This window comes from Pseudorca crassidens, chromosome 17 (assembly GCF_039906515.1).
Source record: "Pseudorca crassidens isolate mPseCra1 chromosome 17, mPseCra1.hap1, whole genome shotgun sequence".
Lineage (NCBI taxonomy): Eukaryota > Metazoa > Chordata > Mammalia > Artiodactyla > Delphinidae > Pseudorca > Pseudorca crassidens.
The window spans coordinates 29,040,023-29,067,475 of NC_090312.1; the positions used below are offsets into that span (position 1 = coordinate 29,040,023).

Sequence of the window (27,453 nt, forward strand, 5' to 3'; positions counted from 1 at the left end):
ATTTGGTGCTTTCACCAATATAGCACCTATACAATTCCCAATTAGGAAAAATCGTTTTCCTAGCATCTAGCACTTAGTGCACACTCAGTGCTTAATTGAATGACATAATTCAAACAAAGCTTTAATTTACTATATCCGCCAGATTCTCATCTCCACCATTCAGTCCAACACATGCTCAAATTCACTTTTCCTACATCAACTACATAATAATTCCCACGCTTAATCTACTACGTTTTTAAATATTAGTGACTGAATTCACTCCTTTTGCACATAGTAAGTAAAACAGAGGCTTGGTATAAATTTAAACACCATTTTAAAAAATAAAGAACAATGACTGGTCCTGAGATGTAATATTCCATGGGAAACTTTACACTGTGTGTGTTTTGCCAACAAACTGAAACGTTAACATATTTAAAATATATATTCCTTAAAAAAACCCCAAAATGTCTAGAATGGCTTCCCTGAATTTTTTAGACTATTTATTACTGCTGTATTTTTTTCATCCTTGGATTTACCTTGTCAACTCCCATTCATCATCCTTCCACCTCTGATAGGACATCAGCTTTTCCATGAAACTCTTCCTGACACCCTCTCCCCGCTGTATTTTATCTTCATTTTGTGTCTACTTCTATCATTTCAAATGGAACACACTATTTAACATTGCTTTATATGTATGTCTTCCTTAATGATGTTAAGTATCTAGAATGTGGAAGATAATATTTGGTATTTGGATCTCGGCAAAAAATGTTGACGAAATAATTGTTAAAGAGCATAACTGAAACTCTGCACTTGCTATAGGTAAATAAGGCATTTGTTTAACCCTTTACTGAGATGTTCCTTAATTCATACAAGTTCAGACTTAGAAGAAAAATGACTGAAATCAGATGCCTTACTTTTGGTGTTCTGCAGGTTATCTTATTCAAATTCCCTTCAATTACATTGCAGGTTTCATTGCCGACTAATACCTTTGAATTTTCATTAAAGCCAAATCCAGATAGAGTCAGAAGAGTACCGCCTTCATAAGTAAAAACACAAAATCAGACAACAAAAACACATTAGATTAACTATAACAAAAAGACACTGTGGCAGTCATCTAACATCATTCAAGAATTGTCTAATCATCCAAGAGACAGGTTGGCAAATAAATCAAGGACCAGCCTCGAGATATATAGAATCATCACCACATACCCGAGTCTGAGCTCTGGAGTCTGGAGCCGTAAAGGGGTTGGGCTAAGTGATTTAATGAAATAACACAGATTTGCAACTAACATTTGTTTTTGTGTCTTCATCCTAAAGAGAAATTATGCTATTTCTATTTACTCAACCAGTGGGAAATGAGAGTGAATTAAGACTCATACAAAATCCCAAATTTTAATACCTTTAAGTAAAAGAAAAACTAAGAAAAAATCCCAACAAAATAATAATAACATAAAATATAAAAACAGGGTTTCCCTGGTGGCGCAGTGGTTGAGAGTCCGCCTGCCGATGCAGGGGACACGGGTTCGTGCCCCAGTCCTGGAAGGAAGATTCCACATGCCACGGAGCGGCTGGGCCCATGAGCCATGGCCGCTGAGCCTGCGTGTCCAGAGCCTGTGCTCCGCAACGGGAGAGGCCACAGCAGTGAGAGGCCCATGTACCGCAAAAAACAAAACGAAACAAAACAAAAAAAACATATATATATATATACACACACATATATATATGTATATATACACATATATATAAACAGAACACACCAAAAAGATCAAGCCCAAAGCACAAAATCCACACTTAAGCATGGTCAAACAAACAAAACACAAAGGAAATGAAGCAGGATAGGAAAAATGTGTTATTTTCTTTCCATCTTCTGCATCAGCATCCCTTTCCCTGATTTGTTTCTGGAACTTTTTCTGGGTCTAGTAGCTCCACTGAGACTGTGATTATAAATGGAGCAGCTGGTAAGCAGAATAATAACTAATAAATCTTATCTTGACATAATTAATGAGCTTGTTATAGACACATGTAATAATTGATGATATTAATTCAATAACCTAAGACGTAAGTAGAAGCAGTCACCCTGACTTGTGCTTCATAAGGAAAGAATTAGTCATCCACTGAGTCGCTGTGCCTTCTAAAAGAGGAGTCTCCTTTGTTCTATATGAGGAAGGTTTGGAGTCCTCGCCCTTCACCCTGTTCTAGAAACAGTTCAATAAATGATGGAAATGTATGCAATTTTCTTTGTTTGGAACAATTAACTATTACCCGCTAGGCTTCCAGAAGCAGGCCAGATGTGTGAGATCTGACTCTGATAAATGAAGTGTAATTCCTCCTCCTCTGTATTCTGTGCTAGTCCAACATCAGCTATGGACACAGCAACTGGGAAACGTCCAGCACTTCCATTCAGAATATGGCAGTTGATCTCATTTTCTTGTGATAAAAGAAGAAGAAAATGGTCAAGAAATGCTTTTGTTAGATAAAATTACTGAAATTTTATATTTTCAAATATAAACAGTGGCCTTCATTTTTATACTCCAAGAAATATATCTAAGGAAGACTACTCATATATTAATGGGAGGAAAACCTTTACGAACTACCTCATGTTACGAATCAGACAGGGCTAGAAAAGAGTAAGGTAAAATAATAGTGAAAGTGGAGTAAACAATTTGCTCCTGAGTACTACACTGTGGCAAAAAAGTTACTATAAGAATTTTAAATCCTAACCTATAAGATCATTTATATGAATAATTCTAAACCCTTTGGTCCAATATATTGTTTATGTCCCAAACTGAGTAAAATATTAGGTTTCAACAAGAAAACTGATAAAAACTAAGTGAAAAACATTCTTCACTTCATTTAGAACAGCATATGTGCACTTATAATACAGGTGCAATACTGACTATTAGATCTCAAGAATGCATAGAAGATGTAAATTAAAAACAACTTAGGGCTTCCCTGGTGGCGCAGTGGTTGAGAGTCCGCCTGCTGATGCAGGGGACGCGGGTTTGTGCCCCGGTCCGGGAAGATCCCACATGCTGCAGAGCGGCTGGGCCCGTGAGCCATGGCCGCTGAGCCTGTGCGTCCGGAGCCTCTGCTCCGCAACGGGAGAGGCCACAACGGTGAGAGGCCCACGTACCGCAAACAAAACAAAACAAAAAACAACTAAAATGATATGGAAGGTGAATTTGCTTATGTAATTCCAACTTATTAAAATTAATAAAAATACCTAGGATTATGAAAGAGAATTTTTAGGGAGACAAATGATTATGGTCCTCATTTTTCCATAAATAGAAAATATGATCTTTAAATTCTACATTAATACATAGAGGACTATGAAGTTTGGACTAGAAGTCCAGGAAGATGGCTATGTCCTCTTGCTATGACTAATGAGGCATTTTCAAAGCATGGGCAGAGGGGACCATGCAATATCAGAGCTGCAATTCATGTATTTTTGTGTCTCAGAGACACACTAAAGAAGGAAAGATTTCATGTAATCACTTTATGAGGAAAAAGAATAAAAATAAACTATTATGGGATAAAGACACTGTACCACAGTGAAAGAATTAGTCTGTAGTCATAACCAAAGATTAAAAAGGTAAGGTATTTATCCAGAGCAGTTTGCCAATTTCATAACCCCAAAGATACTCTATAGGAAAATCAGTATTATAACACTGCTCTTTGATTCTACTTTCTCTTAGAGAAAAACAATTAGACTGAAAAATAATGATTTTAAAAGAATCTACCATTCACAGAAAGAAGAGAGCAACCTGCTGGTCCAACTGAGACCGATACAGTTGAACTAGGAGAAAATCCCGAGCCTGATACGGTTAGAATTGTGCTTTCTTCATAGGACCCTGAAAAGGATAAATTTAAATAACAATATTAAAACGACAAAACATAGAATCTGTTGTTATGAAATCAGGTATTTCTCAGAGAGAAGTGAGCCTATCTTCTAAAAGATATAAACAATAAGCCTATAAGCAAGCAGGGAAAAAAGACATATTTATTTAGCAATGGTACTTTTTTTCAATTGAATTACTGCACAGTGCTTCATGTTTTGAATCTGTGTGTTTATAGAGATGAGTGGAAAGAATTATCTGACTAAGTATAGAATGTTGTAAGGAAAGGAAAATCATTCTTATGACAAAGAAATTAAACAGACATTTCCATATGGTAACTTAGACAGAACCGCCATCACAAACTCCTGAGAATAAACTGTACAATAAGTGTAGTAGACACTTTCCATTTGAAATAGGATATGGTTACTTTATCTGTGATGATACCCATCCTAAAGTGCCTCGGCTATTCCAGGTTTATACTTGCTGGCCCAGCATCCTATACTGAATGTTCTCCATTCACTCTTAAAGGTATCCAGATTTGATCGATAAATGACACGGTCACCCAACTCCCATAACATCACACACAACACAGATTATAAATGGATTTAAACAGCTAAGAATGAAAAACAAAACTTCAAAATTTTAGAAGAAACATAACCGAATACCTTAATGACGTTAATGTAGAGATGGATTTCTTAAATAAGATACAAAAAGCCATGGTTATCCATAAAGGAAAAGATATATAAATTAAAATAAATCAGTGATTTAAATGTATCCATGAACAAGATACTAAAAAAAATCATAAGTGAAATACTGGGAGAATATGTGTGCAAAGGATCAGCAAACATACAATATACAGTGCAAGTTGATAGAAAAATGACAATCTGATAAGCGGATAAAAGATGTTAACAAGCAATTTGCAGAAGAAGAAATAATCTAAATGTCCAAGAAACATACAAGAAGATATTCCTGTGCATTACTAATCAGGGAATAGACAACATTAAAGCAATGATGAGATAACTTCTTACACTCATCAGATTGACCAAAATTAGAAACTCATCATATGAAGTGTTGGCAAAGATGTGAGGAATATGGTGCTCTCATACCCACTGGAGGTACAGCCACTTTGGGGAGTAATTTGGTCACCTAATGAACTGAATACACATATACCCATTAATCCACATGTAGGTATGAACCCTAAAGAAGCTCTAGCATGTATGTTATAGTAGATTTGTACAAGAAAGCTCAATAGAGTCATGTGTAAAAACAAAAAACTTGTAAATGATGTAAATGTCCATCAACAGAAGAACAAATAAATTGGTGTATCCATGAAGTATTTTAGTGATGAATTAGATATACATAAAACCATATAAATATTTCTCAAAATGAATGCTGAATGACAAAAGATGCAAATGATATTTACAATGTAATAGCTCATTTGTAAACTTAAAAAACCGGCAAAATTACCATATGTGTGTTATACACAAAAGGTATTTAAAATGGCACGGGGCTTCCCTGGTGGCGCAGTGGTTGAGAGTCTGCCTGCCGATACAGGGGACACGGGTTCATGCCCCGGTCTGGGAAGATCCCACATGCCATGGAGCGGCTGGGCCTGTGAGCCATGGCTGCTGAGTCTGCGCGTCCGGAGCCTGTGCTCCGCAACGGGAGAGGCCACAACAGTGAGAGGCCCGCGTACCACAAAACAAAACAAACAAACAAGCAAAAATCAAACAAATAAAATGGCATGGAAGAATACACACAGAATTAATTATTGTGATTGCCTCTGGGGAAGTTCGTAGGGGACTAACACTGAGCATGGTGCTTAGAGAGAACTAGAATTATAAAAAAGTCTGAAGAATATATTCTTTCAACACTAAGTTGTGTTATTTTAAAGATTTCAATGGGTTTTTTCTTTTCGTTTGATTTATAATTAGCAGGTGAATTTTCATACTAGTCAACAAGACTAAATATATGATTATAGTATCTGAGCTTACCTTTCTGACTGAAAAAAATCCACCCCTTACAATCCTTGGTCATGCTGTTTATTTCAATCCTTGGGAGTTCAGACATAATATAATCTTTTTTTTTTTAAAGCAATCACATACTATGAGGGTATTTTAAAATGTGTCCCCCTAGATTGAGTTCTTGTCAATAATTTTTCTATCTCTTATTCTCAAATCTAGGACCTAATTATTTTCTTTTACTAAACAGCAGCTCTCTTTTACTGGCATTTTAGTACTATATCTCCTAGAAGTTGGTGAAACTGGAGAAGCAGAATACTAGTGAGTCCAACTGCAACAGTGATATTTTTTGCAAAGATAATTAATGATCTTTCCATAGCTTTCTGATCTGATAGATTTTTTTCACTATGTAGAACTGTCTGCTTGCCTTAGTTAGAATATAAAAAAATCATTATCAGAGTTTACATTTTTGCTAATTGTCTTCCACCCCATACTCTAAGTTTGAAAGCAAGAGATTACCTTGGGAAGGGCTTATGGCCCAGACTTGAGGAGTAGTTGTGGGATCCCATGTAAACCCACAGTCACCTGAACATTTAGCTGGGATTTCATTAACATAGACTTCAACCTTCAAATAAAGAAACACAGAGGTAACAAGGGTAGCATGCTTAAATAGACTATGCATAGGATTTAGAAAAAGTAATGGAAATTTGCTTGTTTGCTGGTTTGTTGGTTTCCAAAAATTAGTCTATTCTATTTATACTTCTCCTGTTTTGACACTTCATTGATTCATTCAGCGAATGTGTCCATTATATGTCAGGCACAGTTGTAAATGTATCAAGCACATTTAACAAAACAGATGACATCCCTGCTGTTACTGAACTTATATTCTAGTGGAGGTAGGACAGAGAGCCTTGCATAAGGCTATAAACTTACAAAAAAAAGAAAATGCACATTATGCCCTGGGGGTGATAAGTGCTATGAAGAAAAATAAAGGTTGCTCTTGGGAAAGTCACCTAAACTGCATACAATTTAATTTCCTCATCAGTAAGTGGTAACATTAATAATTACTTTACAGAGTTACTATAAAGATTAAATGAAAGAATATATTTTCAAATACTAACAGTAGAGCGTAAAATCTTTTATCATAAGGAAGATAATTTTCCCAAAAGTCACAAAATAATATCATTGAGTTGATCATCTGTTAACAAATAGTCACATGAAAAATAAAGATGTCATCTCTTCTTTTTACCAGGTCTTTAATGTATTACAAAATAGTTATACATTTAAAATTACATCACGAGGAAACTTTCAAAAATACCTGTGGCTGTTTGCTGGGTGTACGAAGCAGGTCTCCCAGTATGCGCCGTCTGAATAAGCCACCTTCCTTTATCCTTGTAACCATCACGTTAGCCTTTTCTCCAAAAATGTTGGAATCATTGATCTATTTTTAGATGAGATTATTTTACTAGAAAGGTTATAATAAATATGATCACAGTAGTTTTTCTTTTTAAGTTTAAGCATGGTTAAAAGTGAAAAGCCAAAGGATGAAAAAAATTCAAAGCCATTTAATCACATTTTTTAAAAAGAAGCCTATTCAAAAATGATCATAATCTACCCAAGAAAAAAACTGATAACATCATTGCAGTATCATATATTGCATCAATTACAACTTGAATTAAATGACTAAAATTAACTTGAATATTTAGGATAAAATACGTCTAAGGAACACGAATTTACTTAATTTGATTTTTTCAAAATATTCTATACTCTTTCTGAATATGACCATTTTGATAAATGGTTCTTAAATAATTGAAAAATGTAGTCCTCTTTCCACCCGAGAGTCAACTTCTCCCCTTTAGCATTTTTGGCCTCTACCAAAACTACTCTTGGTTTTTCATCCACTCATGGAGTTATATTTTCTGCCAATGGTAAAAATGAAACCAAATCAGATCAATATGTATAATTTGGTCATTCCAAAATCGTGCTGCCAATATGGTAGCCCTCAGATGCATACAGGGTCTAGCAAAGAGACAGGAGTCTCCATGCTGGGCCTGTGGGAGCCAAAGTGACCAGGAGCAGAAATGATGAATAAAGCAGAGGAGACTGGTCAGGAAAGAGTGAAGGGAGTAGGTGTGCAGGCACCAGCAGAGGACCAAGAGGAGATCAGTCACTAGAGCTGTCTCAGTTGCAGAATTTTCTTATTCTAGTTTCTGGCCATATGTTTCCTTAAAATAACCTCCATATCTTTATGACATCTATACAATCTATGTATGGTACATTATATTCTATGTTTATTGTTTATATACCTTTTTTTGAATCTCCTGTCCCCCAGCACCTCTGTTTTACCCAAATTGGTTTTATAAGTAGAGTTCTGTATTTATTTCCACCGTTTGTATCATTTTAACAACCATTTTTCTATTGATGGGAATTTCGGTTTCTAGGTTTTTTTACTATTACAAATAATGCTGCAGTGACTAACTTTGTGCCTATTTCATTTCATATTTGTATTATTATTTCAGTAGAAGAGAGTAACACAGCTGAGACTGCTGAATCATAAGGTATCTATATTCAGATACAATTAAATTATCCTTCCAAAAGCTCGTACTAACTTACTGTCTCACCAAGAGTGCATGAGGATGAGAGTGCATCTCACACTCTCATCATCACTACAAAGCATCGTATTTTTGATGTTTGATATCTGAGCCCCCAGTCTCTTCTAGACCCTTCTCTGTCACACATTCTGAGCCTGACTTCCCTCCCTGACCCCAACCACACTCGAAGCAAAAGTAATTAGATGAGCTCTTAAGGTGTGGCTCTGTTATGAACTTGAAAAGGTCATCTTTGAAACCAGAAAAGTATCCAAGGTCCTAGAACACAGCTCTAGTGCACAGTGGTAGAATTAAATGACAGCGACGCTGGTTATGCTTGGCCCCTCTTACATATACCCAGATTTAGTTCTGAGACTGCCCCTGCCTGTGCCCCTCCTGCCCCTGTCAAAGGTCTTCTAACCGGCATATTCTCCCATAAGGGATCAGGAATAAAGCACCAACAGCTACTCTCCATGAAAGAGAATGCCTGGTCAACTTAATTTACAACAATCTTCTTCTGTTTCCTTTTATTACTGTTTAGGCTATAGCTTGCAGTTTTAAAATACACACAGTCTCCATTTCTTTTTGGAATGAGGCAGGGTGCAAATAAGCAATGAACACATAGAAGAAAACAGAAACCAGGCAAAGTAAGGGAACCTGCAGCAGATTCTGCCTTCCACATGTGCTTCTCCACTTGACGTGCCATGAGTATCCAGCACAGCTTCCCTCTCGTGTAACTGAGACTTGTCCCACTTCTTCTAGACTCTGGAGAGCAAACTGCAAATCTGCAGCTGACGCAGCAGCGGGAATACCTGCACTCGCAGAAGGATGGCAAACAGCGGGAGTCAAAAATTCACAAACCTATGGCCGCCCTTAACATACATGAAATGTGTTTTATCACTTGTAAACCAACTGTCCTCCTCCAAATACAGAAAAAATGAAATCTGCATATTACTTAGGCAACACATTTATGTATTTCTGAGAAATAAAAATTACATGAGTAACGTACCTCAGACATTGAGCCTTGGCTCAAATACTTAAAAAAAAAAAAATCAGTTAACTTTATAGATAACCAGTAAGCTATGGATGTAAAAGAGAAACAAACTTTTGGGAATTTAACCTGGTATATCTGGTGAGGTGATGAAGAAAATGTGAAAATGTCATTTTTCTGAACAATTTAGTTTTACATTACTGACATAATCTCAGCTCTATAAATTACATAGAGAAATAATATTAAAAAGAAATACACCAAAATGTTTATGATGGTTGTCTAGATCAGTACAGTCCCACTGATACATAGACCAAAGTTATGAACTTTTTTCATATACCTTTGAGAATATGTCCGTAAGCGTGAATGTCAAAGCTGCCACTTAGAGGTGGAGATGCTGCTTGAACTCTCTGAATACGAATCTTTGATTCCCCCGGCCAATTATTTCCTCTGTAAACAGACTCATTCTCTGTCTCGTTTGTGATTGTCTAGTTTCCAAAATAAATATTGATAAAATGATTAAACATAACAATGGCTAACCAGATTTCTATTTCACCGGCATACAATCCTGTGACATGACATAAATGAGCCTCAGGTATTCAGGACTCCTCAGAACGTTAAGGAGAGTCACATAAATCAACACAGGCTATACCTATATAGCTGCGATAATGAGGCCCAAGTCAACTCAGTCATCTGTGCAGCAGTCAGCTGGAACCACAGTAATACCTCATTAATTCAGAGTGCACCTACCATCGCTCAAGGAACAAATATTTATTGAGCAGGCATTCTGTTCAAGGTACAATGCTAATCACAATGGGAAGGCAAAGAAACATGAGATACGGTCTTGGCTATCAAAAAATTAAACACCTTTTTGGAGAAATAACATATGGAAGCTTGAAAACCTAACTAACAATAAAAGGAAGTATATGATCAATACAGTGACTGATCCAGACTCAGGAAATACCTGTCTAATGTTGAGTGTCAGTCAACTGACAGAAGAAACATGTGCAATAAAAATTCATAGATTGTAACTCTAAGAGTGAAGATGATATTCTCCTGCTTCTGATCCCTGCTAATTTTGTGGAATTTAAAATTATAAGCTCTGGGGGACTTCCCTGCTGGTTTGGCAGTTAAGACTCTGCGCTCTCAATGCAGGGGGCCTGGGTTCGATCCCTAGTCAGGAGACTAGATACCACATGCCCAATGAAAGATCCTGCACATGGCAACGAAGATCCCATGTGCAGCAACTAAGACCGGGTGCAGCAAATAAGTAAATATTTTTAAAAAATAAATAAAATAAAATTATAAGCTCTATTGCCCACATAAAGGAGTGAACGTAAGTGCCAAAAGACATATGCAAGAATGTTCAGAGCAGCTTTATTTATAATAACCCCAAACTGGAAATAGTGCAAAAGCCCATCAATAGAAAGGATAAATGGTTGTATATTAATACCATGGAATATTGTATAGCAATGAAAAAGAACGAACTATAGCTAGCTATACGCAACAGCATGAATCTCACCTTATCAAATAAAAGAAGATGCAAAAGAGTACACACTGTATTATTCATTAATATGAAGAGTAAAAACAGGGACTTCCCTGGTGGTCCAGTGATAAAGAATCCACCTTCCAATGCAGGGGATGCGGGTTCCATCCCAGTCGGGGAACTAGGATCCCACATGACACAGGGCAACTAAGCCCACACGCCACAACTATTGAGCTCATGTGCTTCAAAGAGAAAGCCCACGAGCCACAAACTACAGAGTTCACGTGCCCTGGAGCCCTTGCGCCACAACTAGAGAGAAATCTGCACACCGAAACCAGAGAGAAGCCTGAGTGCCACAATGAAGAGAGTTCATGCTGTAACCAAAGATCCTACTTGCCTCAACAAAGATCTGGCGTGCTGCAACTAAGACCCAATGCAGCCAAAAATATAAGGGAAATAAATAAATAAATGAATATTTTACTATTTAATAAATGTTTTTTAAAAAAGTAAAAACAAGCAAAACTAATTAATGGTAGTAGAAGTCAAAATAGTGGTTATCTAAGGGTGCGGGGTAAGTAATCTCATGACAAAGAAAAGGCATAAAGAAAGCTTTTGGGGGGGGGTCTAGTGATTTTCTTTATCTTGATCTGGGTAGTGATTACATGAGTGCATTTACTTTGTAAAAATTCATGGACTTCAGCAAGATTGCAGGATACAAGATCAATACACAAAAACCAATCACATTTTTATGTATAAATAACAAGCATGCAGAAACTGAAATTAATACAAGACCCATTACAATGGCTTCAAAGAAAATGAAATACTTACATACAAATCTAACAAAATGTACTGAATCTGACCTGAAATTGCAAAATGCAAGATGTAATCAAAGAAGACCAAAATACGTTGGACAAGAAAAAAGCAAAGAAGACCTAAATAAATGGAGAGACATACTGTGTTCATAGACTGGAAGACTCAACATGGTAAAGGTGTCAATTCTCTCTATAGGTTTATATGCAATTCTTATCAAATTGCCAGCAAGATTTCTGTAGACATAAACAAGCCTATTTCAAAATTTACATGGAAAGACACAGGACCTAGAATAGCTAAAACAATTTTTCAAAAGAAGAGTAAAGTGAGAAGAATCACTCTTCCCAATGTTAAGGCTCACTACATAGCTACAGTGATCAGAAGGGTGTGGTATCAGTGGAAGGATGGACACATAGAGCAATGGGACAGAATAGAGAATCCAGAAATATATCCACACAAATATGCCCAACTGACTTTTGATAAAGGTACAAAGGTAATTCAACAGAGGAAGGATAGCTTTTTCAATAAATGGTGCCCGAGCAACTGGAGGGATAGGCAAACAAATGAACCTGGACCTAAAACTTCACATCTTATACAAAAGTTAACTCAGAATGGATCATGGCCTTAAATGTATAACTATAAAACTTTCAGGACAAAAATAGAAAAATATTCAGGATTTAGGGATAAGAGTAGAGTTCTTTGACTTGAAACCAAAAGCACCATTCATAAAAGGAAAAACTTGATAAACTGGATCTCATTAAGAGTGTTGTTCTATGAAAGACCTTATGAAGATGATGAAAAGGCAAGGTACAGACTGGGAGAAAATATATGCAAACCACATACCTGACAAAGGACTTATATCTAGGATATATAAAGACCTTTAAAAACTCAATAACAGGAAAACAGTCCAATTAGAAAATGCGCAAAAGGCACGAACAGATATCACAGAAGAGGATATATGGGTGTTCAACATTATTAGCCATTAGGAAATGCAAATTAACACCAAAATCAGCTAACAGTATATACCCCATCAGAATGGCTAGAATAAAAAATAGTGATAACGCCAAATGCTGGCGAATTTGTGCAGACACTGGGTCACTCATACATTGCTGGTGGGCATGTAAAATGGTGCGGCCACTTTGGTAAAGAGTACGATAGTTTCTTACAAATCTGTACATGTGCTTACCATATGAACCCATAATTACACTGATGGGCAATTAACGCAGAAAATGAAAACTTACATCACATGGAAACCTACAGATAAATGTTCATAGCAGCTTTATTCATAACACCCAAAACCTGGAAACAACTCAGATGCCCTTCAAGGGGTAAGTGGTTAATCGACTACGGTGCATCCATCCCATTAAATGTTACTCAGTAACAAAAATGAACAAACTATTGATATATACAACAACTTGGAGGGGTCTCAAGGGCATTATGCTGAGTGAAAAAAGCCAATCTCAAAAGGCTAAACACTAGTATGATTATATAAAGTCTGATTCCTTTTCCACAACATTGTTAAATGCCAAAATTATAGACATTAGTGGTTGCCAGACATAGGACTGTGCTGAAGGGAGGGAGGTGGGTGTGGCTACATAAAAGGGTATCATGAGGGATCCTTGTGATGGAACTGTTCTGTGGTAGTCAGCTGAATCTACACACGCAATAAAAATTGTACAGAACTACACATACACAGGCACACACAAATGAAAGCATGTAGAACCGGTAACATCTGAATAAGTTTGGTAAACTGTATCAATGTCAATTTTCTGGCTGTGCTATTATGCTATAGTTATAAATGTTACCATCGGGGGATAATGGGTGAAGGGTATGGGAATATTTATGTATTATTTCTTACAACTGCACATAAATCTACAATTATCTCAAAGTTACAGTTTTTAAAACAATTCATTAATCTGGACATTTAACATATGTGCACATACGTTATTACATTTTGTTATTACATTTTGTTAGAGAGCTAAGAGACTGAAAAACATTTACAAGATATTTATCTTGAATATACTAAGACTAAAACATTGGGCCTGGATAGGGTAAAAGCAATTTTCGTGTAACACTTATAGTTTTTCAGTCTTTTTACTCATAAAACTGTTAACACAAAGTTCTCTGTGAGACTCAAATTATAATATTTAATTATTATTTAACCTTTAGTCTTGAACTTACTATACTTGGTTTTGGTTTGCTGTAGGAAATTATATTAACTAATTGTATATTTTTGTAAAAAATTAAATGTAAGAATACTCCTCATAATTGTAACATTTAATACAGATCTTATACCCAAACAGTACAAAATACTGTCCAGATCCTTTTGGAATTATGGAAAACCATCTCTTTCCCTTTGTATCAATTTTGATACAAATAAAAAATAAATGGTGTTTATAACAGAAACAATTTTAAAACATATGCAGAATCTCAAATTTTCTTTCAATAATCTCTGTTCAAAGATCTTTATTGGGAGAGCCCACAAATTTTTCTTTTAACTCAACAGAGAAAACTCTACTTAAATCTGACTAGCTGATTCTTAAGGCTATTTCCTCCTGCTTTTTTCCCCATCAATATATTTCGTTAAAAAATTTTTAATGTTTAAAGTGAATTTTCACGCTCAAGTTCAACAAGCCTCTAAATCTTCATTTTATCCTTAGAATAACTGTCTTGTTCTATTAAAAGATGTCTAATCTGTGTGTCAGTTCTTCATAAAAAAAATGTTTTAAGTTTACTAGGTAAAGGCTAATGTTTCGTAAGTTGAAAATAGCTACTCATAAAATTCTAAGCTTACCTGCCCAAAGCTCACAGCCATCATGGGTATATTATAACTGCAATTACATGATGTCATGGTGACAGAATATTGGTTGGTCATAGTTGATCCATTAATTTTGGTCTGATTCACCTGAAAGTGCTTTAAAAATATTCCTTTATTTGCTAATGCTGGAAGTCTTCTCTTTGGCATTTCTAAAGAACATAAATAAACAAAGTAAATGGGAGATAAAATTGCATAGCTTGTGCTGCTAAAAAGAAAAGCATCAAATAATATCCATGTGTCATGGAATAAGCTGTTTAAAATCAAATTTTAGAAAGAAGATCTTAAGGAAAGTAGTTTGTGAAGCTTGGCAAACCTTCACTTCTAGAATATAAAGCTTTAAAGTCTTTAGATATATGAGCCTTATTGGGCAAAACGAAATACTGAAAAGCCACCAAGCTCTGGGTTCTATGCAGCCTTCTGTGGGCCAGTTAGTTTTGCTCTGTTGTAGGTCCCTGAACGTGGTGCTCACTAGGATGTGTGTTCCATGAGGGCAGGACCAGGACTGCCTGGTCCTCTGCTCTTTCTTTGGTACTAGACACATTGCCTGCCACATGGTAGGTGCGAAATGAATGTTGCTGAAGGAACTAAAACCTTCATCTCAGCACAGATCAGCTGTCTTATGTGCTCCACCAATCACAACATAGGTCTGGTGATAGTGGATTCAAAAAGAGTGACTCAAAGTACAGTAACATTTAGTTTTTAGCCAGTTGAACCATGACCTTGCACTTGAAAACTGTTCCAAAGGAAAGGATTCCAAAACTCCTCTGAAATATGGTAACAGTCACTTATTAAGGTGACTGTTTGGAGTTAGGCTGATTTTTAAAAAGACTGCAGTTTAATTTTTATTATTTTATTAGCATACCTCACATATATGAGTCTATTAACATAACTAGAAAAAATACTAAAACTCTGAGAAATAAAGTTTTCATTTACAGTTTTACTAATTATCATGATAAAGTCCACGGAAAGTTTCAGCTCATTCTTACTAGACAGACGTCAATGTCAACAGCTGCCTTTCAGGAACAGATCTCTATCTTGGTAGTTGATTTCTCAAAAATCAAACAAGGCAAAATTAGAATGTTTGCCACAGTTTACCTGTAAACAGAATCCAGGACTATAAAACTAATTCCTGCTTTAATGACAAAGTTTACATTAAGGACGCATTTATCTTTAGAATAATCACCTGGTCCTATTCATTAAAAAAAATATGATTTAAACCATAGTATTATTGAGATGAAAGAATAACAATATTTAGAGATTAATGTTTCTATCTAACCTACAGAATATAAATAACGTCCACAATAAGATTTTAGTACAAAGTAGGTTTAGAAGGTTTAGGTTTTAGATATGAAATGATACAATATACCATCCAATGCTGCAATTGTAGATGTCTGTCCAATGTATACAATATCCACATAGAAAGACTGTGATTCTGATGCTTTCTGCAAACTAATCCTCTGAAGAGAAAAACTGGTCCCAGTGTATTTGGTTTGTATGAGATCCAGAAGGTCTATACAAGTGTAGGTCCAGCTGAAATATGGTTGTTTAATTAGGTGTATAGATCAGTTATAATGTTCAATGTAAACAAATACATTATAAAAAGCATTAAAATCTTGAACAGTAAAAGTTTTTCTTTTCCCACAAGAAGACCATAAGCAAGCTTTATTAGCACAAAAAAACAGCCACAAGGGACAGCAAGCAGAAACTTTACATTGGCAGTGAAAGATTTAATGTTGTATTCAAAAGATAGGTTTTCTTTTATTTGTAACCTTGGCAGTAGACATAGGCATGTAAAATAACATTCTGTAGTGACAGGTAAGTAAGCTAAGGAGCATGCACCTTGGTGGAAGGCATACAGAAACAAGACACAAGAATGAAGCAAACCATTTTAGTGGTGCCAGGGACAGAGCAGCAATTTCAATCCAATACTAAGAAGCAAAACTGGAGCTTGATAATACTTCTGGAAGAGCTCAGTGGAGTTGCATTGTCCCCTATAACTAAGGGACAAAAGGTGCTAAGTTATTTATAGATTCAAATGGTTGCAGAGTGCCTTTTAAACGTATAATTTAGATTCAGAGTTTCCATTAAATATTAACTGCATTGGAATCTCATAAATTACATAAGCAATTTGGTTACAGGAGTTTGCAATAAAGAGATAAATACTGCCATATAAATAACTAAATACAGTTCAACAATAATCTTTGCGTCAGCTACCACTGTACTGATTAACTGACTAGTTTGGGAACCTTCTATTCTCATTTTGAAACTTCATGGTTTACAAACTCATCATGGGATCCACCTCTAGTGCATCAAAGCTTAGACTGACAGCATTTTAGAAAATTATACGCATAACTACAGTAAGTTAAAGTGCTCCTTAAATTAAAAAAAGTATTTTGGGCCTCTAAGTACACTTCTACTACTAATTATGATTCCGAAGTTCTAAAAACTACTTAGAAAAAATGGTACACTGAGCAGGACCCTTTATATAAGAGAAATGGAGACTACAAATGATATCAAAACTTAAACAGCACATGGTGCTTTTGTGGCTAGATAATTCCATTTTCCAAAGGAAAACCAGATTTTACTTCTGGGATTTTGAAGCTTGATTTACAACTACAAACATCACTGGTTCTGGAGGGTTATAGAACAATGCTTTTTGACACTAACAATGTACTGAAAATAAACTAATGCTAACACACCTAGTTGATCTAAGTAGACTGTCTGACCTACATAAAAGCAGGTCTAGAAATACCAGCTAGGAGAGTTTACGTTGCCTTGATTGGTAATAGTTTTTAATCAGAGAATCAACCTCTTTTAAAACTCATGATATTCTTGTTGAAAGATCTTGTAGCATTTAGGGTAAAGGAAGCCCATTAGCTCCATCAAATGTAGGGCATCTTCAAATTACGGCACAGCAGAAAAACTGCAGGCTAAAGGAAGGACCTACCTAGTGATATGGTTAAGTGATGGTTTGACTAACATGGAAGAATTGAGATCTGTAAAATCTTCCAAAATCCTGTTGCAATAGAAGAGTGAAATGCATACAGGTGGTGGTGATCAAAATTAAAATTGTGATTCCATTGTTCAATTTGGGCACGTAGGGATGTCCCTTCAAGAAGGACTTTCACTTCATAATGATCCATCATGGGATTACCCGATTTGAATCAAACTGGGTATGAGGCAGTGGGATATGTTCATTCTGTGCATAGACTTTCCATGCTCCTTGCCTATTAACATGGAGAGGACTGTCTTAACCCCTGGCATTGTTTCTTCCTATGTGATGGCCAACAGAGAGTAGTTGTGGCCTCTTCTGAGTCAACAATTACCCTAGGGAATTGCAGAATTGTTCCCACTCACTTCATTCATTCCAGGAGCTAACTTCGATCCCATTTTATATATTGGATTAAACTGTGCAATAGCCTCAAAAGATCTATTTATGCATGGGGAGGGGGAATCAGCACTTTCTTCAATACTCCTCTGTCTCTTTCTGTCTCTGTCTCTGCTTCTCTTTCTGCCTATCTTCCTCTTCATCTTCTGTGGAAAACAAAGATGGATCAAATGTATAAAACATGCCAAAAGTGCAAACACAGGAGCCATACACTGTTTAATCAGATGCCACTGGAGGGTGAAATCTGAACTGCCAGGAAAAGGACATTTTTTTAAAGCATTAATTCAGGAAGATTACTTTTCTTTCATTGGCGGTGGGTGGGGAATCGGTTTTGACTTCTTAAGTTTTTGTTAGAAAACAAAACCCAAGAGTGTCCTGCAACTTTCTCAGAGAGCAGCTTCTTATAGTTCGTGCCAACACTGTCCACTTCATACACAGAGCTCACTCAGCTCTCTGTCCTTTGAAGTCCACTCCAAGTTTACCAAACTTCAGTATCTGATGAACTTTCTGTCTCTGTATGTAAAAAAATTTTCTTTCTTTACATCCTATGGAAGCATGTCTAGATCTTATTCGTGGGGTAAAACACAAATAAGTATCTTTTAATGCTTATTCCAACAATCTAAGGAATATTCAGTGGGAGAATTTTCATGTGTCCTGAAGAATTCTAGGAAAGACTCTTCTTAAATATATTCTCTTTGACAAACATCTCTTGGGTATCTACATTTTAACTATGGCTACCTACCTCATGGTTAGAGATTCTACACCTATATTTAAAATCGGTTCCCAGTTGCCCTCACTTTATCAACTGAAGGGCATTAGGGCCACATGTTCAGGGTATGGTGCCAGAGGGGTATGCATCAAATACAATATTTTATTTTGAAAGCTGAAGACTATAACTTCCCTTCTTCCCTTAACAAAAGGTCATTCCACTTCTTCAGGGAGAAAGCCATAAGCACTGGCAAAACTTCTTTTAAAATTTCAGGTTAAAAAGCTGGGCTGGGGGCACAGGAGGGGGATGTATCTAAGGATCTCCACGTCCAGGTCCCACAGTTCCAACAGGCTCTGTGTGCTCCCACCCACCTGTCTGTTCCATCGCCTGTCACTGCTTCTGTCACTGACCCAGTGGGCACATCTTGTTTTCTCCTGATGGAATTCAGGGACCTAGCTCCGAGGGAGCATCTACAGGCCCCAACTCTGGTTGTCTCCCCACTTTACCCCTTTCCCCCAACTCATGAGGGATCCATCTGAAAAGTTTTTTAAACCTTTAACAAATAAGATTCCCCTTATAGTCCAACATATTTCTATGAGTTTTGGAGTATACACATTTCTAAAGGTATGGAATGAAAGCTGGTCCCTGCATTTTGAAAATAGTGGTGGGATGATCAAGAAAGCAGGAAGCTTGAAATTGCGGAGTTGAAAGTAGTTTCTTCATCCAGAAGCGAACTCCCCCATCAACACCACCTTTTCAGGAATTCCCTGGTGGTCTAGTGGTTAGGACTTGTATTTCCACTGCAGAGAGCACGGGTTCGATCCCTGGTCAGGGAACTAAGATCCCACAAGCCGTGCAGTGCAGCCAGAAAAGAAAAAACCTGCCTTTTCTTTCCATCTAGTTATTCTAATCTCCCTCATCATCCTACCTGTTATTTCTTGTCTTTGTTTTGTTTTGTTTATGGGTATCATTTGGTTCTATTTCTAACTTTGGATCATTTTCTCTTCCTTTCTGTCTGAACAGCTAAGCCGAGGCACTGACTCTGCCTCACACTTGCTCCATACACAGCAGTTCTGAATGTTCATAATCCCTCTCCTATGATGAGAACAGAAAAGTCCTCTCTCTATATTACAGAATGGCAGCAACTTAAATGATATGTATTAAAGTACAATGAAAACTATATAGATTGATACAGGATACAGAAGATTTTTTATGTAGCTATGACAGAAAAAAAACACAAAAGAAACGTATTAGAAATATTTTTGAAGACATGGAAATCATACCATGGGTATTTTATGACATAAACTTTACATGAAAAAAACCTTCTAAAATTGTGGAGAGGAAATGTTCTATATCTTTACTGGGGTAATGATTACATAACTGTATACATCTGTCATGCTTACTGAATTATGCACTTAGAGTCAATTATGACATTATGTAAATTACACTTCAATAAGCATGACTTTAAAATTTATGAGGAATACTTTTTTTTTCTTTTTTTTTTTTTTGCGGTACGCGGGCCTCTCACTGTTGTGGCCTCTCCCGTTGTGGAGCACAAGCTCCGGACGTGCAGGCTCAGCGGCCATGGCTCACGGGCCTAGCCGCTCCGTGGTATGTGGGATCTTCCCGGACCAGGGCACGAACCCATGTCCCCTGCATCGGCAGGCGGACCCTCAACCACTGCGCCACCAGGGAAGCCCGAGGAATACTTTTTAAAATAGAAAAGTTGTATGTGTGTGTATGTGTCATCATTGTTTTATTGTATGTAAAATTTTTGTGTGTATTGTACATGAAAATTCAAAGTCAAGATTGACAAATTTCAGAAGATATAATAATTAATGAAAACCAAAAATCATTTTGCAGGACTAAATTGTGCTTGAGGTTATGACAATCACAGTCATTAAACAGCTTTCTCTAGACTCATTTAGTTTCTCGCATTATATTTCTCTATCTGCATTTTTATGTGTCTAACTTTTGGCAACCAAACCAAGTATTTAAGAATATCTTTTCTCCCTTAACTTTGGTATGTTCATCAAAATATTTTATTTTCTCCATTTACACATTCATTTTGTTTTTCAGTGATCAAAGTCTAATGATAATCTTGCACTAAGGCAGTTTCTTTCTACCTTCCTTCAGTACCTGGAAACATTATTAGATTTAATAATATATAATTTAAATTCTAAAGTTTACCACTGTTTTGTCTTTTAAATGGTTGGTGATGATGACAGTAGACCAATTTTTATTTCCATAATCTATAGATTTATTTGTGGCACAAATGTCTCTGTTAGGAAGCTTATGTAGAAGGCAGAAAAAATTGCAGTTAGATCCATGGTGCACACGATTTCTCAAAAACAAACAAACAAACAAACAAACAGATTTTACCTTCATAGTTTACATACTATAATTTAAAAATTTCAAATTCATAGTGTAACTTACTTGTTTCCATTTGCAAAGTTATATGTAAATTGTGTATCAGTGCTTCTAGTAATCTTGCTTGTGTCTTGGTATTGAAATTTTAGACCAATATAATTTGCCAAGAATCCTTTGTATGCTAAACATAACTACACAGAAAATATTAAAAAAAAATCAGTAACAATATTTTACCATTAAATTGTTTTGTAGCAATTCAAATGAATTCAATCCAATCCAATAAATATCTATTGAGCATTTTTTATACAAAATGTATCAGAACACAGAGGAAGGAATGATTAATTTCAGACAATGAGATGCAGAATTGGGGAAGATTTTATAGAAGAGGAAGGAGTTGATGTGACCTCACAATTAATGATTAATTCTTTTATTTTTTTCTTAGATATGATTTCCTTTAAAAAATGGAAATAATTCACTCCCTCTAGTCATGGAGCTATATAAGGATTAAGGCCAGTTCTAACTAAACTCTTCAATGAATTTAAAACTCCATTACACACAGAGAAGACAGAGAAACATTCAGGTAGATTAACTAGGATGTGAATGCAGCTGAACATTTAGAGATGTCACCATACAATAGTTATTAAATACTAATTTCAATGGTCTACAACTCCTTAAAAATGCCAGATGTATTTAGAACTTAGAACTTTAGAACATGTGCTACAAGTTGAGAATTTTAAAACAAGAGAAAGGGTAAATCTATGATTGCTAGTCTTAGATACCTATCCTAAAACTGCCGTCTCCTCTGCTCGTGATCCTCCTTTACTTTTCCATGACTGGATACCCTAGATCACTTTATGACGGCTATCTATTTTTGTTTCTTCTTAATTAATGAAGGAATAATGAGATTATATATTTTAAATTGTTTTAGTATCTACATTTGTGTGCAAATAATGCTTTTTTTCTGAAATTATAAGATAAAGCAGAATACATGTGAACGGTACTACGTATTCTTAAAATTTCGTTTTTTGAGTATCAACAGACAAGGAAATCACAAGCACAGAACTGAAGCATGGTGCCTGCCCAACGTGATGTGACTTCACATGACAAGCAATTTTCCTTCTCTGAAAACTTCATGAAATTTTATTACCAAGGTATTTTACAAATTTAATTAGCATATAATTTTGTTGAGCTTACCTGATTATAAGGAAATAATAAAATGTTTCCATATGGTAGTCTGTTTGGTTTAACATCTGCTGAGTCAAAAAGAACAGCTGGGTTTTTCAGGGAATAACGACCACAGTAAGCATCAGTTTCAGCTGTCTTTTGCCCTCTATTAATATGCTCCTACAGAAACAATAATATTTCAAATGAAAACATGATTTATTGCCCTGCTTTACTCCCCAACATCTTCACCTAAGTCATTCAAGTTTCAACTCAGATCCCACTGCTTCCCAAACTGCTTTAACTTGAAATGTTTTCTCTCTTCTTTGAAAGTCTAAGGCTCTCCCCTTATAACACTCATTTAGATACATACTCATATAATCCCTCGTACCTGTATTTGACTATTTCCCAAGTCCTCTCTTTCCCCTTATATTATGAACTCCTTAAGGATATTTATTCACTCCTTCCACAAATGATTTTTTGTGTTCATTCCATGCCACATTTTTACTTCTTTGTTCATTTGCTTGTTTTTTGTTTAATCTTCAGGGTTCCAGTAGTGAAGAACCCTATCCCTACACACAGGAGCCTACCAGTTTGGGACAAAGGAACCAAGGATTATAAAACCAAGGCTGAAAGGAGACATCTAACTCACATAAAAGCATCAAAACAGATGACTCGCAGAAGTAACAAATGAATTGCCTTGAAGAATAAACAGGAGTAATTTAATAGGAAAAGGGAGCCAAGGGGCATCAGAGAGAGCGTAAAATATGTGCAAAGAAGTGGGGACGTGAGAGAGTGGTGCTGGGAAACTCAAAGAGTCAAGGTGAAGTGTAGCCAAGAATGTGTGTTGTGATGATGATGATGATGGGAGATGAAGTACAAAAGGAGTATAATGTAAACTACTTGTTCAGTTGTCTTGGCTGCAAGTACTACATTCAGGATAGGAGAACCCAAATACATGTATACTTATTGAAACAGGTTGAAAACGTAACCCATTAAATGATTTTCCCTTTTCTTCAATAATAAATCTGTCTGCATAAAGCATGATATGATATATATTTTTAAGGACTCATTTCTGGGGTATTAATCTGAATTGAATAACTAGCCTATATATTTCTTATTCCTATGGTATTCATTTGGAAATGGTGAATATCTGGCTTCCTCAAGCCTTCAAAATAAGAATTAGGAAGTTAAGTATATTTTAAATTTATTGTACATCAAAGAAAAATCTTTGTATTTCATCAAGAAGTAAATAATGACTAGGCATTGTACTAACTGACCAGAAGCAAGGGAAGCAATTTACTGTATAATGCTCTACTACAAATGGTATTCTCTGAAGCCAATGAGGAAAAAGAATATACTCTGCATCTAAATGAAGAAAACAAACAAAAAAACCTACAGATCTCACATTTACCCACCTTGCCTACTTTCTCTTGATTAAGAAAATTAAGGTGTGCTTTTACAAATGAGTCATTTTATAATGCAGGAGGATGCTAGAGCAGACCTTACCAATAAATGTATGACAAAATTATACTTGAAACTTGACTTTAAATGTTAAAGGAATTAATGCTAATTCAAAAAATGACAAAATTCCAAACATTTATATGATTTATCTGGTCCATTTCACAGTTCATTAAATATTCCATACCAGGTTAAAATCAGTTTCATAACCTCTGAAGTATTTCACAACAAATCCTTCTTCAAAATTTGCAATTTGTGGTGGACACTTAGCGCTAACCATTTCTTCCACTGCTGCCTGAAACTAAATTAACAATATGAGCTTTAGTAACTTCTTTATGAAGAGTCAGAACATTACTAATTTAACTACTAATTCTACTAATTAAAAAAATAATTTCATTATTCCCATGTTAGCCATAATTATGAGGTCATTTCCTAAATAATTTCAAGTTAATATGTGATAATTTCAGTATCCAATGACTGTTTCAAGACTTTTATTTTAGAATGATAATAGTTATATCCAACTGGCTGATCTTAGCTTATTTAGTTATTACATAAGGGAGGCATATTGGTTTAGTAGCTTTTTAAAGACAGCAATGAGGCAAACCTAAATGAATTAGCACCTAATTAAACAGATTCCAAATGAATAGTTTTCCCAATTAATGCAAAATTAACTGGAAAAAATATATACTCCAATGCATTGTTTCTCAAAAGAAGAGATACATACACTGTAATCTCTTACTATTATTTAAGAAATAATAACTCTGGATTATGTAGGAACTGGCACACATTCATGAGGTCTATAATTTCCATACCATATTTCTCTGATAAAGCACAGATATTTAGAATTAAGGACTTGAAACAGTGCACAATCTTCAGTCATCAAACAAATATTAACTCAAACTCATTGTACAGGTAGTTGTTGAAATGCAGTAATTCACAAGCAAACATTCCTCATGAGCAGCTGCCCCATATGCAGATACCTGGATCCTGTTGGCACAGATCCAAGAACTCCCCTCTCACTCCCTCTGTCATTGTGATATTTCCTCCCTTCTCCACTCACTATGAGTTGGCTCCAACCCACCATGACAAGGAGGAGATGTATTACTACTCCTTAAAATGTGTTTTTATAGAAGGCTGATGCTTAAGTGGCTTTCTGTTTAAAAAACTAACACAGAGCATACTTCAGCTTCTGATGACTGCGGCATAAGAGGCCTAGAAGTGATCCCATCCCAATTCAGTGTGAATGTGTCCAAACTGGGTTTTCCTTTGGTTTGTTCTGTAATAGCCAGTGTGACATTGTTCCCTTCAAATACTTCATAACTGAGCAGATCGAAGTCTCCTGCAATGAAGTACCAAACAGAATTTGAAGAAGTTAATTAATTAAATACCGATATACCCATAATAGAAACTCAGAGGTAACAAAACTAGTTTTATTTAGAATTGTATTATCACAAGAAAAAAGATAAATGGAGAAGATGCAGATCCTTGAATCTGATATTTAGCCATAGTAGAAACAGCAAAACAGCAGATAAAGTGCTATATATTTAAGGTTCTGTTTTTGTAGTGTAAAAAGTTTTGTAAGATAAACAAAAGTTGGCATTGGGATCATGAGGTAAAAATCAATGGGCAATAAAATATTCCAAAAATTATTTAAGTTTTCTTCCGGTACCATCATCTTAGTATAAAGGGCTAGCCTGGGAAATCGCTATTTTCTTTAGTTACAAATGGAGTACAAAGATGAATTCCAGGAAGTAGCCCCATGCCTGCGAACCTTGTTTATACAATCTCACTGAAAGAAATAAGGCCTTGTCCTCACATGTCTCTCTTCTTTGGGAGGATGCTTTAACAGTGGAATCCTACTGACTTTCTCTAAGAGAACAAAGATAACCATATCTTCTTTAGATAGCATTTTGACAATCTAACCTTTGGGAAATTTTTAGAACTTCAATTCATGTTAAACAGAATTCTTTACTCTCTGCTCAACAATCAAATTAACAACTTCATAAAATGAGACATAAACATTGAAGTAACAGTTTACTTATATGAATTGGAAAATAGTGACTGTGCAAAGAAAGGAAACACATATTCAGGGACCTATTTCATGAGCTAAATATCCCAAATACCCAAATTGGTTGCTAAACTTGGCTTTAAGACTTGAAAATGTGACACTTGAAATTGTGAGACTTGAGGGCTTCCCTGGTGGTGCAGTGGTTTAGAATCCGCCTGCCAACGCAGGGGACATGGGTTCGAGCCCTGGTCCGGGAAGATCCCACATGCTGCAGAGCAACTGAGACAATGTGCCACCTACTGAGCCTGCGCTCTGGAGCCCGCGAGCCACAACTGCTGAAGCCCGTGCACCTGGAGCCCGTGCTCTGCAACAGGAGAAGCCACCGCAATGAGAAGCCCGCGCACCGCAACAAAGAGTAGCCCCCGCTCACCGCAACTAGAGAAAGCCCACGCACAGGAACAAAGACCCAACGCAGCCAAAAATAAACAAATAAATAAACTATAAAACTTGCAGAAGAAAAACTGGAAAATTTTAAAAGAAAAAAATTGTAAGACTTGAAAACGTAATAAGAAGTTAATGGCCATTACTTGAAAAGGATAAAGAAGTCAAATAATTTTGGAAAATGCTGTATTAAATACAGGTGCACTGCTTTTTTTGTTTTGTTTTTATTGTTGTTTTTGTTTGTTGCTCATTGCCGGAGTCCTTGGGGATTTTAATATTCTATAATGAGCTCTATCAACCTTCAAGGAGAAGCTGTGGTATACAGAGCTTCCCACAGGGATTTGACCAGAGAATCCTTTTATCAAACAAGATCTAGCCAGACTAGTGTCTCCTGAGAAATACTGATTCACTTAAATTTCATTTCCAGAATTAACATCTTCACTAATTTTTGCTAAATGTAAAGTAGGCTACTATACTTACAGTGTATTTGTAGTATATAGCGTGTATACCTCATGCACTGGAGTTGTACACTCCTTGAAGTACAACTAAAATTTAAATTACAGTAGAACAAAATTAACCATTTATTTCTGTTTCTCCTGGAGGTGATCAAGGCTATGAATATGCATTTACTTTCCCCTGTCATTTTATGCAGGTTTTGCCTTTTTCAGTGGAGTTGCGCAGGATACAAACTTATTTCCTAGAAAAAACTTTACAGAATTGCAAAATGAAATACATGCTTACCTCTAGTTGATATAAAGGTTACCATGTAAACATAGCTCTGAGGATTTTGTGTTCTTATTACTTGAACTGCATCCGGTTTTATAGACCAGAGGTCATTCAAGGCTGATTGCAGTATGAAGTCAGAAGCGTCAGCAGGTAGCCAGACTTTTCGATGAATTAACAAAAAATTAAAGTCAAATGATTAGGGGTTTTAATAAAAAAAAAAAAAAAGAGTTGAAATCTCTGCACTATCACAGCCAGCACTGATGTCTCATATTTGAATTTTTTTAAGTACCTATAGTCTGTACCATCAGTTATCACTTAATGAAATTACATTCTGAAATTGATTCAAGTTCAATAATATTGGCTGCTTAATTGGACTGTGATCTATTGAGGATAGGGCTCATATTTTATTGTTTTAATATTCCCATAGTAATAAGCATTGTATTTGGCAAACAGCAAGCACTCTTCAATATTTACTCATTGAAACAATTAACAGAAATAGCAAAATTATTTTTTCAGGGTTTTTTATAAAATATAGAAATGCAATATCTTCATTAACAGATAAATTAGTGTCTCATAGGTCTTTTGAGAAACTGAAATGCCTATCTCTATAATGATGAACTTAATTCCTATTAACTTAACACCTGTGAGTCACAGATACATAAATTCCTTATGTGTGTTTAGATATGCATTTATCATGATCCTTACAGAAGAAAATAATAGTAT

At 35.8% G+C, this 27,453-nt stretch overlaps 1 protein-coding gene and 1 pseudogene across 1 annotated transcript in view; both read right to left on the reverse strand.

Moving 5' to 3' along the window:
- PKHD1L1 (PKHD1 like 1) overlaps positions 1-27,453 on the reverse strand; it is a 152,541-nt gene that overhangs the window by 87,750 nt on the left and 37,338 nt on the right. Inside the window, exons 17-30 of the mRNA XM_067711478.1 lie at positions 26,746-26,889; positions 24,737-24,894; positions 23,743-23,856; positions 22,128-22,277; positions 21,000-21,124; positions 15,833-15,996; positions 14,443-14,615; positions 9,693-9,840; positions 9,022-9,176; positions 7,095-7,217; positions 6,296-6,401; positions 3,720-3,830; positions 2,242-2,406; positions 894-1,015 (exon numbers count right to left, since the gene is read on the reverse strand). Of these exons, the coding sequence (XP_067567579.1) occupies positions 894-1,015; positions 2,242-2,406; positions 3,720-3,830; positions 6,296-6,401; positions 7,095-7,217; positions 9,022-9,176; positions 9,693-9,840; positions 14,443-14,615; positions 15,833-15,996; positions 21,000-21,124; positions 22,128-22,277; positions 23,743-23,856; positions 24,737-24,894; positions 26,746-26,889 (1,958 nt within the window). The remainder of the gene's footprint in view (positions 1-893; positions 1,016-2,241; positions 2,407-3,719; positions 3,831-6,295; positions 6,402-7,094; positions 7,218-9,021; positions 9,177-9,692; positions 9,841-14,442; positions 14,616-15,832; positions 15,997-20,999; positions 21,125-22,127; positions 22,278-23,742; positions 23,857-24,736; positions 24,895-26,745; positions 26,890-27,453) is intronic.
- On the reverse strand, positions 17,442-18,947 carry LOC137210664 (suppressor of cytokine signaling 5-like; annotated as a pseudogene).